Source organism: Rhinolophus sinicus, chromosome 14 (genome assembly GCF_057876585.1).
Source record: "Rhinolophus sinicus isolate RSI-liver-muscle chromosome 14, RSI-T2T, whole genome shotgun sequence".
NCBI classification, from domain to species: Eukaryota; Metazoa; Chordata; class Mammalia; order Chiroptera; family Rhinolophidae; genus Rhinolophus; species Rhinolophus sinicus.
In genome coordinates this window covers 7,009,252-7,028,313 of record NC_142514.1, presented here as the reverse complement: position 1 = coordinate 7,028,313, position 19,062 = coordinate 7,009,252, and the positions used below count along the sequence as shown (strand labels likewise).

Below are 19,062 nucleotides of genomic sequence, written 5' to 3'. Positions count from 1 at the left end.
ATTTAACAAACTGAAAATCTACACAAAATTTAAAGATCACCATGTTACTTACTAAAGACAATCTACTCAACAATCTAATTACTGAAAGATTACTTTAAAGGGCTTTAAAACTAAAAAGAATAATTAACAGTAAGAGACTAGAGCATTCCCAAGTCTTCTGTCTGATAAAAGAGGTGAGATCTGAGAATATTAGCTCCCACCAGAATGTTTAAGAAACCAAACACAGGTCTGTTTCAAGTTGGAAGGCAAAAAACAGTAGAGCTGTTCAATTCTCAGTGCAAATTAAACATAAGCCCAAATTCCCCATCATTCCATTTACTGAGGAGAACACTTAACGAGTTACCTTTACTCACCTCAAAAATGGAAAGCTATCGCTGTTGACTGACCAAACTAGCAGGCCTATGGTGAAAAGTAAATTGAAAATAAAAGCATACTAACTTATGCTTTACAAATACAGATACACTGATACACTAATACACACACACACACACACACACACACACACACACACACACACAGCAGAGGTAGCAGATAAATTCAGTTTTAAACATTTTTGTTAAATTTATTGGGGTTACATTGGTTAGTAAAATTATGTAGGTTTCAAGTGTACATTTCTATAATACACCATCTATATATTACATTGTGTGTTCACCACCCAATTCGTTCTCTTTCCATCATCATATATTTGACCCCCTTTTCCCTCTTCCAGATAAATTCATTTTTTTAAGGCATAGGCTCAAAAATGTTAACACGATTTTTGGATTGGTAAATGAATGAAGACTACTATCCAAATTACTTTCAAATCTTTCTAATTATAGTCCAATCAACATGAAATTTTTTTTCAGTAGAGACTGCCTTATGTTGTACCTTATATTAAGCTTCAGAAGTCCCCACTTCCACACTGTCCCACAAACCCACATACCATGTAGTCCCTTTGGTGAAAATTCCCTTGCCTGCCTTTAGCGGATGAACCTCATTAGAAGAACTCCCATCCCTAAGTGAGGCCAGAAAAGAGTGACAAGTAGTCTTAAAATCATCTCAGAAAGCCAGTGGTGACACAGAACGCATCAATATTTATCTCTTGGACAAACCGGAGATAACATCATCACAGCTTTTGTTACCAATTAAAAGCCTAGCTCTTCTCAAAAACAACAAAAATAGTTGCCTAAAAGAGTATTCTTCTCTCATATATACACACAATTTGCTCTGTGTTGAATAAAACACTTTAGATTTACAAATAAACCACTGCCACCTGCTTACACACTAAAAACATGACTTCTCTTTTGGCTGACTTTTTTTTATTAGCATGCTTTGGAGCAAAATGAATGATTCCCTCATCTTGTGGGCTGTTTATCTAAATGGCTTGAAAAACCCCAAGTTAAACCTTCAGTAAGAAAGAGGCTTGTGACATAAATGTGCTTGTACCCCGTTTTGGGGCAAATATCTGTGAATCTTTCTTCTTCTACGATTCCTCTGACAGCTCTCAGCATCCATCCTCACGTCTCTCTCTACTGTGCCATCCTGCATTAAAGAGGCTGGAAGTGCAGCTAAAAGCTACACTTCCCCGACTCCTTGGCAGCTAGAGTTCTGGGTTGGAATTCAGTGTGCTCACGGGTGATTTGCAAAGTGGAAATGAGGCAGAAGAGGTGGATCCCCCGCTGCTGACTGTTACAAACGTCAGCAGATCAGCAAGGAAAATGGAAACACCCAGGTTTCCCACTGCAGTGTCGTCTTTAGTCTCCAGCTTCATGGGCCAAGAGGCAATTTTGACAGAGACAGAGGCCAAGTTCATATTCCTGTCACTGTTTTTACAGATGTCAGAACACACTGCAGTGATGGCAGCACTGCCTTCCTGAGCCCTGGGTCATGGCTATGAGGCTCGCTCTTGAACTCAAAGGTTCCAGCGGCAGCCTCCTGGTTCCCCAGTTTCCTGAATGGAACACACAGAGCAGCTTCCCTGGAGAGTGACTCCTCAACTCCTCTGGCCCTTTCAATAGTGAGTAAGCTCCTAACGGCCTGTATTAAATCCCTCTCTGATCAGAGTTCCTGGAGATTTCTGATGCATGCATTTTCATGATATCAATAAGTTTATCGTTTTAACATAACATTACAGCAAACTGGATAGAGCATACCTTTTAAGAGGATATATACTATTGATCATTGTCATTGTCAATTAAGTCCTTATTTTAGTGCCAGGCACTCTAATTCCACATTATTTTTTAAATTCTTACAAGAACCTTTTGTAGTAAACACTAATATGAAGCCTACTTTACAGATAAAGAAACTACAGCACAGTGAGGTTAAGTATTTTATCGAGAGTCACACAGGTAGAAAGTGCTGAGGCTGGGATTTGAACCCAGGCAGTTTAGGCACTATAAGAAACCAAGCGTAAGTATTCTAAACATGACCTATTATTTAGTCACTCTTAAGAATGCTTCCAAAGCCATGTGCTTTCACTATTGGAAACAAATTATAAATACAACACCTGCATCTTTCTCTTCCCCAGGCTCAAAACCCTGGTACACTCACACACGACTGGGGAGAAAATAAAATGGTACATCCTTTCAAAAGCAGTCTGGAAGCTTCTTAAAGAGTTAAACATACAACTACCATATGATCCAGGCATTCCACCCATGTACCTGCCCAAAGGGAATTATATGTCCCTGCAAAGATTTATACAGGAATGTTCACAGCAACTGTATTTTTAATAGCTATAAACTGGAAACAACCCAACATGTCTATCAACAGGGGAATAGGTAAATAAATTATATTGTATACAAATAATGGACTACTATGCAGCAATAAAAAGGAATGAACCACTAATACATGTAACAACATGGATGAATCTCAAAATAATTACGCTGAGTGAGAAAAGCAGGACCCAAAAAGAAGGCATATACTGTACGATTCCCTTTATATAAAATTCTAGAAAATGCAAACTAATCTATCATGGAAGAAAGCAGATCCGTGCTGGCCTGGGACCCAGGCTGCGTTGGGGTCAGGGCGGGGCAGAAAGAAGGAATTACAAGGGCACGAGGATTTGGGGGTGATTGGTGTGTTCATTATCTTGACTGTACTGATTGTTTCGCAGGTATATAAATATGTCAAACAATTTTAAAACTGTACAAATTAAATATGTACAGTTTACTGTGTATTTTTCTTTAGAAAAAAAGCATTTTTCATGCAATGAATAAAGCTGCTTAACACAATAAAATAACCCTGAGTCATGTTCAGTCCTGCCTCCTTTGCGTCATACCTCCCATCCACTACTGAGCATGGTTCCCTCTTTCTTCTACAATGTCTGTGGCTCTGTCCTTCCTTTCCAGAAAGTATGTGATACAGTTCAAAGACCTCTAGTCAGAACACTTGGTCCTAATTCTGCTTCTGCATTTTATTTACACTATTTAACCTTTCTGAGCCTCAGTTTCCTCATCTGCAAAATGGGAGGTTCATTAAACCATATATTCATTCATTCACTCATTCAACAAATATTTATTAACCCGACTACTACAAAGATTATAGGGAAGAAAAAACTGACTAATGTATGTGTTTTAAAAACCATAAAATTCTCTACATAAATATGCTATCATTTCTATTTCCATTTCTACTGCCAGCCTCCCATTCCAGATCCTCCATACCTGAAAAGAGACTCAGCAGGGCCTTTTTTATAGCTGGTTTTATTATTGCCAGGCCAATTCAGCTTTCAATACACAGCCAAGAGCAAAGTTCCCCAAGCAGAGTTTTCAGAGTTTGAACCCGTTCAAAAAGTGCTATGGACTGTCATTTATAATATTGAATCCTAACACCAACGCCTCCCTCCTGGCCATCTCACCAACCTCAGTCCTCTCCCTTTCTGCAGACCCTATGTATGGGCCAATCCAGCTCACTGCATATATGTTTCTGCATAACCCTCCCCTCACTAGCGCTGCCATTCCCACTCTTCTCTGACCATCTATGCCCACTGCCTCTCTCAATGTCTAGGTCAAAGCTGAGCTCTGCTGATCTAAGCAACTTTGGAAAAGAGTGTTTTCACTGGATACTATAAGACTAAAGACAAAAAGAACTGCATATCAACACTGTACTCTAGTAGGTAAAGACGTACGGGTTAGCAATTCTGAGACTAGTTTACATGTATACCGGGGTTGAACAAATAGATAAATCGTAGACTTAAGGACAACCGAGCGCCTTTTGAAACTTTTCCCAGTAAGTGTCTCCTAACTCCAGTCCTCCACGCATTCAGTCCCTCGTTCATCAGCATCTGACTGAGGCTGGCTAAGCCGGGCGCTGAGGATGCTGGGAAGCGTGAGACACACTCACTGCACTGGAGGAACCCAGTCTAGTGAGCTTTAAACTCCAGTCTCTCCCTAGTCTGATTCTGCTGACTGCTGAGATGTTCCTATATTTCATGGACATACATGGATAGTTGGTAAGCACTCAGCATCCATTCTCACCTCCTAATGAGCCTCTTGTATTGCAAACGACAGGTACTTTGTTTTTCTTTCATGAGTGACTAATGTAATAATACTCTCCACACAACAGACACTAAACAAAGGCTGACCACCCAACCAATGGCCTAGGACCCAGAAAATGTTCAACAACAACAAAAGAAGACAAGGCTACAGACTTCATTTGAAAACAGTTCATAACCTTGAAGTTTCTGAAGCTTTCCATTTATTTAAATGTGTATTTTGAATCAGAAATTAAATGTATGAGCCCATATCCCTTTCAAAAATAGGCTTAAAAAAACAAAGGATTCTCTTAGAAAGAAAGCATTTTTCATGCAACCAATGACCGGAATGCCCCCTCAAAATCTAAATCTGTACTAAGTGTTAATAATAGTCTGCTATGCTGTCTTTCTCTTATTAATTTCTTTCTACCTATCATCATGTTTATATTAGAAAAGAGTTTTATATTTTGGGGGGGGGGACATAATCTCATGAAATTTTAAGCAAGAAAAATATACCCTAGCCTACTTACCATATGCAAATGCTTTTACTTTTGGGGTAGTGCCAAACTAATGTGTGTCTGACAACTTCTACACAAGAAAAGTCACTGCAGCATTGTTTGAAACAGCAAAAGACAGGAATCAACCTGCATGTTCACTGATTTGGGACTGGTTAAAAAAAATTAGGACACATGCGTATAATGGACTACGATGCAACCACTGAAAAGAACAAAACAAATCTGTATGTACTGATGTGGAATGGCTGCCAAGATACAAGGTCAAGCGCAAAAGTAAATTGCAAAATATGCTATCACTGTATTTAAAAAATGTTTTTGTTTCTGTGGAGGGAGTACTAAATATTCGCATGCTTTCATACGGACAGATTATCTCTGGAAGGATACGTAAGAAACTGTTAACAGCAGCATCCTGTGGGAAAGAAAAAGGGGGGGCAGGAATGAGAGATGGGAAGAAAACTTATTTTTCACTGTGTATCCTTCTTTACCATTTCAATTTTTGAAGCCATGTACTTATCTCACCTTTCCAAAAAGCTAAAAAATAAAATAAAATAAAAAATAAAAAAAACACTTGAATACAGTACTGCCCTCATCTGCAGTTTCAATTTCTGCTGTTTCAATTTCCATGGTTTCAGCTACCTACAGTCCGAAACTATTAAAATTCCAGAAATAAACAATTTACAAGTTTTAAATTGTGCACCCTTCTGAGTAAATGATGACATCTCGAGCCCTCCCACTCCATCTGACCCTGGACGTGAACCATCCTTTTATCTATCCACCGTGTCCATGCTCTGTACACTACCCACCACCCTCCATTAGTCACTGAGTGGCCGTCTCAGTTATCAGATCGGGTCATTGCAGTGCTTGTGTTTAAGTCACCCTTATCTTACTTACTAATAAAAGCACAGGGTAGTGATGTTGATAATTAGGATATGCCAAAGAGAAGCCCTAAAATGCTTCCTTTAAGTGAAATGGTACATACAGTATGTACAGGAAAAAACATAGTATGTATACGGTTCGGTACTATCCATGGGTTCAGGCACCCACTGGGGGTCCTAGAAGGTTATCCACTGCAAGTATGAGGGCGCTACTGAACTATCATACGTGACAATGTCACTTTGCTTTTCTTTGTAGTATTGTTGCAGGCACACAAGTTTAAGAAAAGAATCATTCCTCATTTTCAGGGAAAAAAATCTCAAAGCAACCGGGTAAATCCAAAGAGCTTTGTTATTTTCCCCCCAAGCTCCTCTGTGCCACTGGATCCTCCCCCCCCAACTGGAGGGTGAAGTGTAGGAACCTTCTTGACTCAGCCTTCTTTGGGGAGCAAGCGTTATCATGTCCGTCTCTGAATGGGGAAGCCATGGTGTCCCTATTTCCACAGCGTTCAGCTGGTCTAGCTGCGATAGCTCTGAGATGCTGAGAGGAATCTGTGGAGTTCAAGACAAGTTTGGATAACTTGAAAAGGGGAAAATTGATGGGGGGACACCAGTCAGTGTGATGAATAGGCTGATCCAGAACAGCAGGTGACGGCGATGCAGATGCAAGACTGGCAGGGAAGGGAGCCGGTCCGTTCACAGCAGATGGATGGAGATGCTCAATCATGCTCAGGAACAAGCCCGCGGCCGCCACACACAGCCCTGTCTGCTCGGCTGGCTCGGCAGCGCCTCGCTCACCTGCAGGGCACGGCCTCCTGCCCCCAGAGCCTCTGCATTGGACCCACAGCAGAGTGGGGGGTGGGGGTGGGAGAGGGGGGGCTGGGGGGGTAGTAACAGCAGGCAGTGTGTGAGGAAGCTGCCACTCAACTTCAAGCTAGACTCGCGGGCAATGACTGCTAGTGGGGGGGAATGACCCCCGTTTCCAAACACAGCCATTCGTCTCTCACTCCTGAGTAAGGCTTGTACTGCTACGCTGATCTGTTTGCCCAGGCCTGAGGGGCCGCCCAGGACGTGGGAATTCTAGTGTTAAAACCAGGACAGTCCGAGGCAAACCAGAACCGATGGTCACCCTACTTACGAGCCACTGTCCTTTCCTTTTTCTCTCCGTCTTCATGGTCAGTGAGAGAGAACCTAAATCAATCTATGCAGTTCAAGCTCATGGCTGAGTAGAACGCCTGGGTAGGGTACTTCCGTGTTTCCCTGAAAATAAGACCTAGCCAGACCATCAGCTCTAATGTGTCTTTTGGAGCAAAAATTAATATAAGACCCGGTATTATATTATATTATATTATATTATATTATATTATATTATATTATGCTGGGTCTTATACTGTATTATATACGACCTGGTATTATATTATATTATATTATATTATATTATATTATATTATATTATATTATACCTGGTCTTATATTGTATTACATAAGCCCCAGTATTACATTATATTATATTATATTATATTATATTATATTATATTATATTATATAAGACCTGGTCTTGTATTATATTGTATTACATAAGACCCAGTCTTATTTTAATATAAGACCAAGTCTTGTATTAATTTTTGCTCCATAAGACGCATTAGGGCATATTATCCAGCTAGGTCTTATTTTCGGGGAAACACGGTTGCTTCCTCCAGTCATCTGAGACTAACAGAGAGGTAAGTAAGACACGATAAGCAAACTCAGCCGACCCTTGTCTTTTCTCAGAACGGGAACATCTTTTTAAAACGTCCGTGATGTACAGGGCTCCACTACCCCAGCAATACAGGGGTGAACCTAAGTCTTCCTGCCACAATCCAGGTCTCGTTAACAAAGAATCAGAAGGGCCAGACAGCCTCACAAGAGCCAACACCACTCCTTCCAGCTCAGCCACAGGAGTTTGTGAGGATGAGGAAATGGGCCACAAGCAAACACGGGGTGGTAGCTGGCAAGACCTCCGTCCTTCCCCGCCCCCTCCAAGCTGCCTGCGGGACCCAAGCTCTAGAAAGAAGAGCGTTATAACCAGACTTCTGGCTTGTCTAAGACACATTAAAGAATTAATTATAAAGTAAAGCTGAAAGAGAAAATTAATTTTAGAAACACATGAGGTTACAATTTTTTTTTCCTGGAGTGGGGGAGGAAACGCAGTTATTTTCGTTTCATCCTGGGGGCACAAGCTGGGAGCTGTCCAGTCGATAACCTGGCCATCAGAACAAGGTTTGTAATTAAAAGGTCAGTGACCTGGAAAGCCAGGGCCCCACTCCCAGAGCTTCTCAGTAATGACGGAGCTATTAAATTAAGACTGTTATGAAATCAATGCTAAAAAAGCTTTCATGGTAACGAGATTCCATTCAAGGACATGCAAACTACCTCATGAAATGGACGTAAATGATAAAAAAGAAAAGTAATAAAAGAGGGTTAAATTGAAATCTGTGTAAGAATTTACTCCCCCTTAAAACACTCCGGTGAGAGAAGCCCTTCACCTCTACCCCACTACCAAGGTTGAGACCATCAGGTTTCTTCCTCAAGTTCACGCCAGCAGAGGCAGTTTTGCTACTGGGGGTTCCGCTTCCAGGAACAGAAGACAGATAACATCTTGTTTCACCTTTTAGAATGAGAAAGTATGGCAGTGCGTTTTGTTTGTTGAGTCTTCCTCACCCCCCAGACTATTTATTAGATGAGGGAGAATACAGCCCTTGACTTACACACCTGAGAAGGGCACGATAAGCAGAAGTGTCAGCCAACACCATCCAGGCCTCACTGTGCAGGATTACACAGAAAAGCGTGTGATGCTCATCTTTTCTCTAGAAGCCTGCTTTGCAACAGATGTATCAGAGTAAGTAAGCTAACAGACAACTAACTCTACCTTCCCCCACCTCAGCTACCCCTCCCCCACAACGCCCACGCAGAGGCATTACTTTTCCCCACCATACACTCAGCCCACCAAATATGTTTGGAAGCAGACTGCCGCTTACATTTTGTGGTTGGATAGGGTGGCAAATCAACACAAGCCTACTGACAACGACCAAGCCTCTAACTTTCTGCACGGGTTCTCTTGCTGTCTATAAGCTGCTCTAACTGCCTGGATTGCAGCCTGCTTGCAGCCCCAGATATGAAGCCTGCCTGGCAAGAAGCACTTCTATATATAGACCAGTTCTATGAGGGCTTCAACCCCACGCACAGCCCGGTTCTCTTTGCGTGGGGCTGACTGCAGTTGATGTGTCATCTGCGGAATCAAGTGGTGAAAAGAAACAAACACATTTATTCTAATACTCTGAAGGTGAACAGCTGCTTTTCTCTTTCATGCAAAAAAATCCCGATAAAAGAAATGTTGTAAATTACACAAAATGGCAGTACAGCTTCAAAGAAAATGATAAATGATTCTAATAACTTCATGTTTCTCATTAATGACTCCATATTCAGACTTTAAAGCATCCAGAAGAGATCTCAGAAAAACAAAAATAAAACTACCCAAAAGCTCAAACACAAAAGACCTTTGCAAACCAATGCTCTCCCATCCTAATCCTATTCACTCTCCACAGCACCCCCCCGAACCCCAGCCCCAAAATCAGCGCGCACACATCTAACCTGTCAGTTACAGAGGCAGGATGCAGCCCCTGCTCAGGGTTGTGGTTTCACAAGAAAACAAACTCAGCTGATGCGACTAAAGTCACCCTCATTTTCCACTGAACTGACACGTACTGCAGGGACCTCAATTTCTATATTAAATATTAAATAATATTAAAACAAAAACAAAATTGGATTTGCCTTTTCAGGAAAGAGGTGTTTATTAAAAAAAGGAAAGTCAAGATTGTAATTCAAGGCAGTGCACCACTGTTAATTCCCCAACGTGACATTTACGAGAAAAGCCAAGCCGACAGTGGCCCAAACCCACCACCACACTGAGTCCTTCGGGGGAGATGTCCGTGGTGGATGCCAGAACCTTGGTCCCTCCCCGAACACACCCTCCCTACCCCCAAACACCAACTCGCCTTCCTTCCCAACTCCTGCCAGGGACGGGTGGCTGCGGGCCCTTTGGAAGCGCCCCCCTCCCTCATCCTATCAGAGATGGTTCCGATCATGTCCGCCTGACCCTGGAAGAGCCGGGAATTGAAAAAGTTTAAATCCACGAAGGGGCACTTCTTCCCCAGACGCCAATCAAACTTTGGAATTCTCTGCCCAGAAAAGGTCCTGCCAGAACTTACCCTACTGGGTGGGATTCACCTTGGAAATGGGTAGTTCCTGACTGAAGGAGCGTTTTAGAGGACAATGGAGATGGGCGATTAAATCGAACGGTTCTGGGTTTAAATCTGGGTAAACTCCTGTGGTTCTCTTTAGAGGAAGAAGGGTCAATGCCTCACAAGGTTCCTGCAGCTAAAAGTCTGAAAACATTGACCCACGGGAGGGGTCAAGAAGGAAACTATGCCCACTCTATCAACAAATGGTCATGTACTCAGGGCTTCGCTCACTTGTCACCCTCGCAGAGCTCTGACCGCCTGGTCTAAAAGTGCCAGCACTCACGACCGTCCACCCCACGGCCTGGCTGTCTTTTCTCCAAGGCACTTGCCATTCCGCATACTCCCTATTTTTTCACTCGTTATTAGTCTGCCTTCCCCATCTTAAGTCAGAATTTAAGACGTGAGAGAGCAGGGGTTTTTGTCTACAACAGGGCGTGGCCCAGGGCCAGCACTTTCTCTTAGGTGAATTAATGAATCAATCGGTTGTGTTTTCTTTGAAGACGGAACAACAAATAACAACTGCACAAAACAGTTTCCCCTCTACAGTAATTATTAGCCAACTAACTCAAAAGAAGTATTATTTGGTCCAGAGTTTCTCTCTCTTTTTCTCTCTCTCTCTCTCCCAGTCAGGGATTTATTAAAATTAAACAGATTAGATGGAGCTCCTGATACTAAAACTGCTCAGCAAAGCCTGCGGTGGGGAAGTGCCGAGCAAACACCAGAGACATTTGTCTCTAAATTGCTCTAAATACCTTCTGCAAATGAAATTCTAACCCAGCTGCGTTTGAGAGAAAATGAGGAATAACTGGTCATTGTCAGTGGAAGAGAAGATCAGGCAGTTATAATATTGCACAATATACTGGGGCGAAGGATCTCTCGGCAACCATAGATTTTGTCTCAGGTTACCCCGGGTAATCAACACAGCTTTTAGGCTCAGCTTTCCCCAGCTTCAATGCTTTGATGAGAGAGCTGAAATCCCCAAGCTTTTATGATTAATTACTCCCCATAGGTACACATATTTCAAGGAAAAACTCTTTTATGGCATGATGGTTGTGGAGTGGAGAGGCCGGCCAACATGCTCCAAATTTTAATAATCTCCTACTGATGGGGGGCGAGCATGATGCCGCCAGCAAACGCACAGCGCCCCTCATCAGCTCAGTCACGGGACCTCTGACGGCTGCCTGTGAATGAAATGTGTGGGCTTATCCTGCCCGGTCGACGTGCACGTGCAGCCCTGGGACATGGTCCTGCGCGGTCGCCTCAGTGGGACAGCATGCAGCAGGCCTAGGAAATACCACCAAACCACTCCATCTGCTATTCCAGCCACAAATGACTTAAAGCTCAAAAACCAGAATTTTGAGGCTGGCATTCCAGCTCTTAAAGGAAAAAGAGCTCGGTTTTGGGGGAAAGAAAACTCACTTTCCTCCCTCATAGTGTATAAGGACCTTTGAACAACTTCCTAGCTTTCTAGAAAATTAAATGTTCAAAGAATGGAAGTCAGATTTCTTTTTTTGTTTTGGGGTTGTTGTGGGGGTTTGTTTTCGTTTTTTGTATTTTACAAAAAAGAAAAATATCCCAAATTTCAACAGGGCTGGAACAGATTCTGCCTCAGACAATATCGAATTTGTCAAGATCCATTTAATCCCGGCTTACAGAAATACCATAAAACCAGTAATTTACCACTTCAATCCGTAAATCAGACTGACCCCAAGCTTGACCTTAACCTGACCTTGTTTAGTCATCTCATTCCCCTCGTCCTTCATTTCTTTCTTCCTCATTCTTTACTGAAGCAGCTGACCTAAAGCCAGGCATTCTGCAGCCAGGGCCATTATCAGAAGAACGCACCAGAAAGCACAAGTCTTCCCTCCACCTTCTTATCCAGTGGGCCTCTCTCTCCTGCTGCTGCTGAAAGCTGCCTGGCCAGGCGGTCCTGGGCTAAGCTGTTGGCCTTATATCTGGTGCTCGATTATCCGACTGGATCATCCCTCTGCGCCACCGTTAGGAAAGCAGCCTGCATTCCCACTGGGGGCACCCCTCACACCCCCACCCCGACACTAGCGGGACAGTACTAGGAACTCCTTTCATCAACACTGTGGCTTCCCTCGGCCCCGTCCCCAGCCCCTTTCTGCAGGCCACTCTGCACAGCCACGGGGAACCTGTACCTTTCTTCTTAAGGAACGCTTTCCTGGTCGCAAGTGGGCTCTGGCGGACCCGGGAATTCTGTAGAAACTTCACTGCCGTGGCAATCTGGTGGGGGAGACAAAATAGAGAAGAAAAGTAAACCCCAACAGTCTGAATTTCAAGATTAAAAATCCGACAAGTTTATCCTAGGTTCACAGAAATGCATGCATCATTGTGGTCCAATTTATAACCAGTTATTTCTCACATTTAAAATCTACCTGAATAAAAGACTACGTCGGTTCCCTCCCTTCACTGGCTTCCTGCATCTGAGTCTATCAATCAAACGCCCTCAGCCTAGCTTTTTTTTTTAAAGATTTTTATTGGGGAAGGGGAACACTGTATTTCCAGGACTTTATTGGGGGACAGTGTGTTTTTCCCAGGGCCCATCAGCTCCAAGTTGTTGTCCTTCAATCTAGTTGCAGAGGGCACAGCTCAGCTCCAAGTCCAGTTGCCGTTTTCAATCTTTAGTTGCAGGGGGTGCAGCCCACCATCCCATGTGAGACTCGAACCCGCAACCTTGTCATTAAGAGCTCACGCTCTAACCACCTGAGCCATCCAGCCACCCCGCAGCAGCTCAGCAGCAGCTCAGCTCAAGTTGTTGTTTTCAATCTAGTTGTGGAGGGCGCAGCTCACTGGCCCATGAGGGAATCAAACTAGCAACGCTGTTGCTCAGAGCTCGCGCTCTAACCAACTGAGCCATCCGGACACCCCTCAGCCTAGCTTTTTAAGACCTGCGACAGTCTTCTACTGTCCTCCCTGTCAAAGCTGATTCTTCTTACTCCATGGCAGGTGGCCCTCTCCTGGCCATACTCATCCGCATTGCTATACTTGTGGCCATGCTGTGCCCTTTTTCTCGAAGGCCTCCCTTTCCTGCCTCTACCTATCTAAACATCACACACACACGCGCACACACCCCGGTACAGCCCTTTTACTGCCTGTTCTAAGCCATCTCTGATCTCCCTATTCGCTTAACTTCCTCAATGCCCGTAGTGTGTACCACGTAAGTGAAGACATAACCACACTGCTTTCTAGTGTTCAGGCTGCCTCCCCAAAACACCACTAGCATCTCAAGGGAAGAGCCCAGGCTGCCTCCACGGAGCCTGGCCGAGTGCCTCCGGCTGGGAAGGATTATATCAGAGGCAACACACACGGTCATCCACACTGGTCCTTCTCACTGGCGCTCAGTTCTGAAGCGCCGTCAGGGGACAATGTTTGGGGTTTCATGGCTGAACGCTGACAGACTAACAGATTACCTATCTACCTCTAGTATGATAGTTAAGGAACTCTTCACATCTACGAATAAGCCAAGTAGAGGACAGAAGGAAAAGTGTTGGAGGTCTGAACCTTCACGTCACTCAGCACGTACTAGCGTGTTTGCACACCGCCTGTCTGCTCTCCAGCCCCGATGCTAGTCCAACGGGTACCTGCCCAGGTAGGAAAGAGGCCGTTTTAAATGACTGGCATTATTCATCTCATCAAAACCAAACAATAATACAGTCTCATGTTACAGGTACAGTCAATAGGCCCTGTAGTTCACGCACAAGTTGTGGAAAGAAAACATTTCTAAGGGACCAAATACAAGGAAGCTTTCTACGATCCTTCAAACTAAGGGTAGCTGTTACACAGAAATTCAAACAGAACGCACTGTGACTCCAAGTGGAATACAAGTCACAAATATCCTCTTCATGTTTTATATGAATTTAACCTTGAGACCTGACAGACTTTCCTGGTAACAAAAGATAGGAGGATAAATCAGAAAGACAAAAAGCTAGAGTAAGTCCTTTATATATTTTCCCCGTAGTCCTTCTGGGGAGGCTTGCCCCCACATTCTCCCTAAAGGATGAGCTCAGGTGTCCCAGATTTGTAGGTCGGGACCTGGGAGCGACAGGACATCTAGTGTTCCTTGAGACTGGGCATAAGCTGTCCAACACTGCAAACCGCCACCAAGAATGGCAGTCATCACCAACACGTTCTAGACCAGAGAAAAATTGGTGCTCGCGAGTCTAGAACCCCAAATCTATACTCATCCCCTTAGCCCCTCAATCAGGTCTCTCCAGATTGCGTCAAACTCAAGAAACATCGGACAAACACCCACAAAAGAGGTGCATCTTAATGAAGAAATGGGCGAGGGGAAAGAAGAGGAAAAAAGCCAAGGAAATGGAGAGAAATGGGGCGGGGGTGAGGGGGTAGAAGGAGGGAAGAAGAAGAAGAAGGGGCCACAGGACAAGAGGAGGACGCAGAGGAGACACAACAGAAGGAAGAGGGGGCGGGGTGAAAGAACAGGAAAGGGGAGAAATGGGAAGAGGAGATGGTGAAGGAGGAAGGAGGAGAACAAAAGGGAGAGAGGCCCCTGCCCTGGAGAGAGAATGGCCGGTCACACAGCCACCGGCCCCACCGGGTCAATGCCAATGTGCCCAGCTCAGATGGCTCAGGGATAACTGCTCTTCACCTGGAGAAAAAACACAACTTCGACACACCAGACAATTAGAGCATTCGCATCATGCAGCAGTCCCCGCACGCTGGGGCACAGGTCCCAGGTGTCAGAGGCAACGTGGCGGCGCAGGTCTTAAGCAGTAGATGCTAATGGCACAGTTCCCACAGAAGCACAGACCTTTCCTACATCCTTCCAAAATTTTCCGTGACAGAAAGAAAACAGAACCCCACCACTAAAACGCACAGGTTTCACCTTGCTTTTTTAATATAGTCCTTGGTATATGCATTTCTGGTCAGAGAGCAAAGTTCTGATGGGTTTAATGGTGCACTCAATGCAGTGCTTGGCGCATTCCATCAATTTTTTTTTTAAAAAATTGCATCTCTTATTTCTTTAAATACATTAATCAGCCTAGTGCAGGCAAAACGGATCCATCGGACAATGCAATAAACATGAATTATCATCTATCCAACACGCATAATGGCTTAAAAATACATAATAGCAGGTGTAGTTTAAATGATTAGTTATTACACCTGTGGTGGGTCTGATTCAATTGGGAAAAATCATCTTTAATAGGTTAAAAGGTTTAGATCACCATGCTTTTCTTAAAGTGGCTGCAGAGAGGGGATGATGGAGTGCTCTGTCATTAGTAATTCATTTAAGAAAAACGTGGGGGATATAGCAAAGAACAGCATAAACGAGCGAATCCAATTTAAACATCAGGTAAAGTAGAAAACACCTTTTAAAAAAGCAAGATAAATGAATTTGGAAGGGAGATGAAATTGACGTATTTATTTTAACGGGAATTTGACAAAGTCCCGGCACACTTCAAACTTGCAAAAATATGAACAATTTCTTTTAAAGTTTCCATTCACTAATTTCAAGCCATATAAAACAATACTGCCAAGCACCTACATAAAGTATATTTGGGGCTTGTTTATGTTCCCCTTGATCTTTGTGTGAAAATGCAGGCGACAGGCAAATCACATATTTAACGGCGCTGATATCACTACGCCAGATGCAAAAATATAAAGCATCCAAACTAATGGCCTCAACGTAATGTGCTGAATAAGAGACCCAGATAAGCAGCTACATGGACGTGTGAACGTATGAAAACCTCTCTCCTTTCACTAATTATTTCTTCAACTACTCTTTACTCTTCTCAACTCACTCCACACAAGGAAATGGCACAGAACGTGTGTGGGGAGGGGAGAGGGGGGGCTGTCTAACCTGGAATTTTATAAGCCCTACCATTCATACAGAGAGCGCAAAAGATTTCCCCAAAATCTTTACCCATAACGCAAAGATTTTAACACGCCAAATAACTGACGGTGCGCTGGGTTTGCATCTTTCATTCCCCTATTGTCGGACACTTTTCATTAACTTCATGAAGCAATTCAACTGACTCTTCCCTCTGCAGAGGTCCAACACACACAGCACACTTTTGTTGGATGAAATGAGGGGGTGCCTGCAGCCTGTCCTGTATTATCGTTTGATTTTCTAATTAGGAGATGAATGTGACTATTCATGGGTTATATTTGTGCCCAACTAAATTACATAAATTCAGGCCAAATCTTCTGCCTCAATGTCAAAGATGTAAAACGGAGGCAGGAACTTGACTGCACACGGTGTGGGAGTGCACAAGCCGGGGAAAATTCTGGAGCAAAGCACCTGGTGCTGCTGTGGAAGCCACTGGCCGCTGAGACCATGCTACCCTGGCTTCCCTGTCTCCTCCTCCTGCACCGGGAGAGTTCTTAATGAGTGCACCTCGAATTACCAGTAGCCCGTTTCATAAAAATAAAGGCGACGTGCTCAGAAGAAAACAGAAGCAAAGTTTCTCACCACTCCTTTTCCTGTGGCCCTGTCTTCTGCCCCCCCCCCCATTCCCAAAAAGCCAAATAAAGCAACCCTGCCACCATCAACTCCACGATTTTAGGGAAACTGGGTAATTTTCACTGGTTGACTTAAACCTAGAGGTAAAACTGAGGTACAAAGAACAGGAGTAAATTCTTGTCTTTGCAATGGTTCCGCGGGGGAACTGTCAGCAACCCGGGAAGAAAGAGGGGGACCTCAGGTTGAAAACACCTTCGCATCCAAGAAGACTGGCCAATTGAGAGAGATTTGTGTTTCAGAGACCAGGATTTGTAACTGTACAAATCAATGGACTACAGTCTACTCGGGGGCATCTACCACGAGCTGTGTTCTGTTAAATGCACTGTGTGCGGTAAGTAACCCGGTGAGGAGAATCGAGGTTCCTGACAGTCCTCGTGGCAGAGCTGCTCCCTCTGTGTTTTCTACTCCCCCACAAAAGACCCACCTGCACACTGTCATCTGCAGAACACACACATCATTTTCCGCACGAGGGGGACGGGGGATCAGAGCCCGCCTAATAACGAAGCTGGGGTTTGAGGGCGCCTTCGCACTGTGCACCTGACATGTAAACCTAATGCACTGTCTCCGGTGACACTTATTTGGAATGTCACCAATTCCAGCACTCCTGTGTGCTACACATACATATCTATCTCCTAAAATGTGAGCATTCACTAGCCATTTTAAAATATTCAAAATATTCAAAAAATAATGACACAAACGACCAAAGCGAAGTCCCTTTTAACCCAGAGAGATCACAACTAGAGGGCAAAAAACAGTGACCGATATGCAGCCCGAAACCCCACTGCAATGCTACACGTGTGCTGCTCAGAAGATTAAATTGCCTGTGAAAGGTTCCTCCGCTCACACTCTCAAGTAGACAGATACCCAGAATCCTGTTAACAAGCGTTAAACCAAAGCCAACTCGAGTTTTAACAAGGACCGACTTTAAAAGCCAGGCATTGCCGAGAATGAGAGAAAAGCCACTTCAAACAGAAATGCTGCATTTTAGTAAGAAATCAGTACTCTGTCAGGAGTTCCTTGACAAATATGGTCATCGGTGGCACAAGGAAATAGTTGCAAAGCAGCTGTTAATCAGAGAAACACATCGTAGAACGCTGATGCTAGCACTCGTGAAAAAATGCAACGGGCTAATTATGAAGCTATATATCTCACTAAAGAGGCTGTGTTCCTTGAGATTCCAGGCAAAGCACTCTTGGAGCCAGGGTCCTAGGACAGCATAATTCTGGTTTTCTGCATCCAGAATCCTCTGTAATCTGCGGTTCACAATCCCAGGCTCCCTTTCTAGCTAGGGAACAGGCTGAGGGGGTGGCCACCGGGGCAGCAGGGCCATCCACAAGCCACGTTCCGAGATGCTGCACGAATACACCGAAAAGGTGTCAGATCCTAAACCAGAGTAAAAGAAAATCTATGAGTGTGCAAAAGAAATGTCGGAATTATCATTCCAAGTGTGGCAGGAGAGCAAACGGGTGTGAGCTTCCATCGAGAAGAACTGTCCCTGCCGTCAAAAGGAAAAGAAAGAATACAAAGACGAGGCAATAAACAGCAAATAGAGACCATTGTGCCGGACATCTCACCGGCAGAAAGGGAGACTGGACCGCGGCTCGGCCTCAGGGAAACCCTCAGGGAGGCCGAGGGTCTAGCAGGCAGGTGAGACGGGAAAGTTAATATGCAGAGGAAGGCTCGGTCAGCCAAAATTCAATACGATCCTCCGCAAGGACGAGGAATGAGGCTCCCCGAAACCAGACGAGCGGGAGTGGGGGGAGGGGCGCCGCCGACCGCGCGGAGCAAAACCACTGGAATGGCAAGAGAGGGGAATAACCTTGAGGTGGACACGCGCCCGGCAGCCCCAGCGCGGAGCCAAAGTGCCCCCTAGCCGGAGGCGGCGGCCGCGCAGGCCAGGGGCGGCCGCTCCGCCAACTCCGCAGCCCAGGCGAAGTGTTTTCACTCAGGGAAAATGAAATGTTTTGCAAGATGAAACAGAATGAAAATTGAGGTTTTAGGTAATTACTAGTTGGCATTTACATATCACGGGCTGGTTCAACACCTATTCATTTTCCTCTTTTATTTTCAATTTTTTAAAATTGCTCATTAAAAATGAACAGATGACAGTGACAGGATTTTTTTTTTTTTTTTAACTCCTCTTTTTCTGAGGGTTACCAAATCAGGAGATACTTTCAGCCCGTTTATCTACAATTCACACACACACGAAAGTATGTTTCATTTACATCAAGAGGGGAAAGTCAACAAAAGCCAGGAAGTTCAAAAATAAAGACAGCGAATTGTACTTTGGGCAACCTCCTGCACCTGGGTACGGAGTGTGCCAGCAAGCGCCCGGGCATTCAAGGAGTTAAAGGAAAGAGCCTTTCTCTCAACTTGGAATTTCCTGGTTTTTGTCATTGTGTCCTTCCCATTGTTGATTTGGGTTACAACCCTACACTAATTA

The 19,062-nt window shown here is 44.2% G+C and overlaps 1 protein-coding gene across 4 annotated transcripts in view; it reads right to left on the bottom strand.

The window, feature by feature from the left end:
* PEX14 (peroxisomal biogenesis factor 14) overlaps window positions 1–19,062 on the bottom strand; it is a 125,860-nt gene that overhangs the window by 59,055 nt on the left and 47,743 nt on the right. For all 4 annotated transcript variants that reach the window (XM_019746767.3, XM_074334063.2, XM_019746768.3 and 1 more), the window contains one exon: window positions 12,277–12,361. In XM_019746767.3, the coding sequence (XP_019602326.2) occupies window positions 12,277–12,361 (85 nt within the window). The remainder of the gene's footprint in view (window positions 1–12,276; window positions 12,362–19,062) is intronic.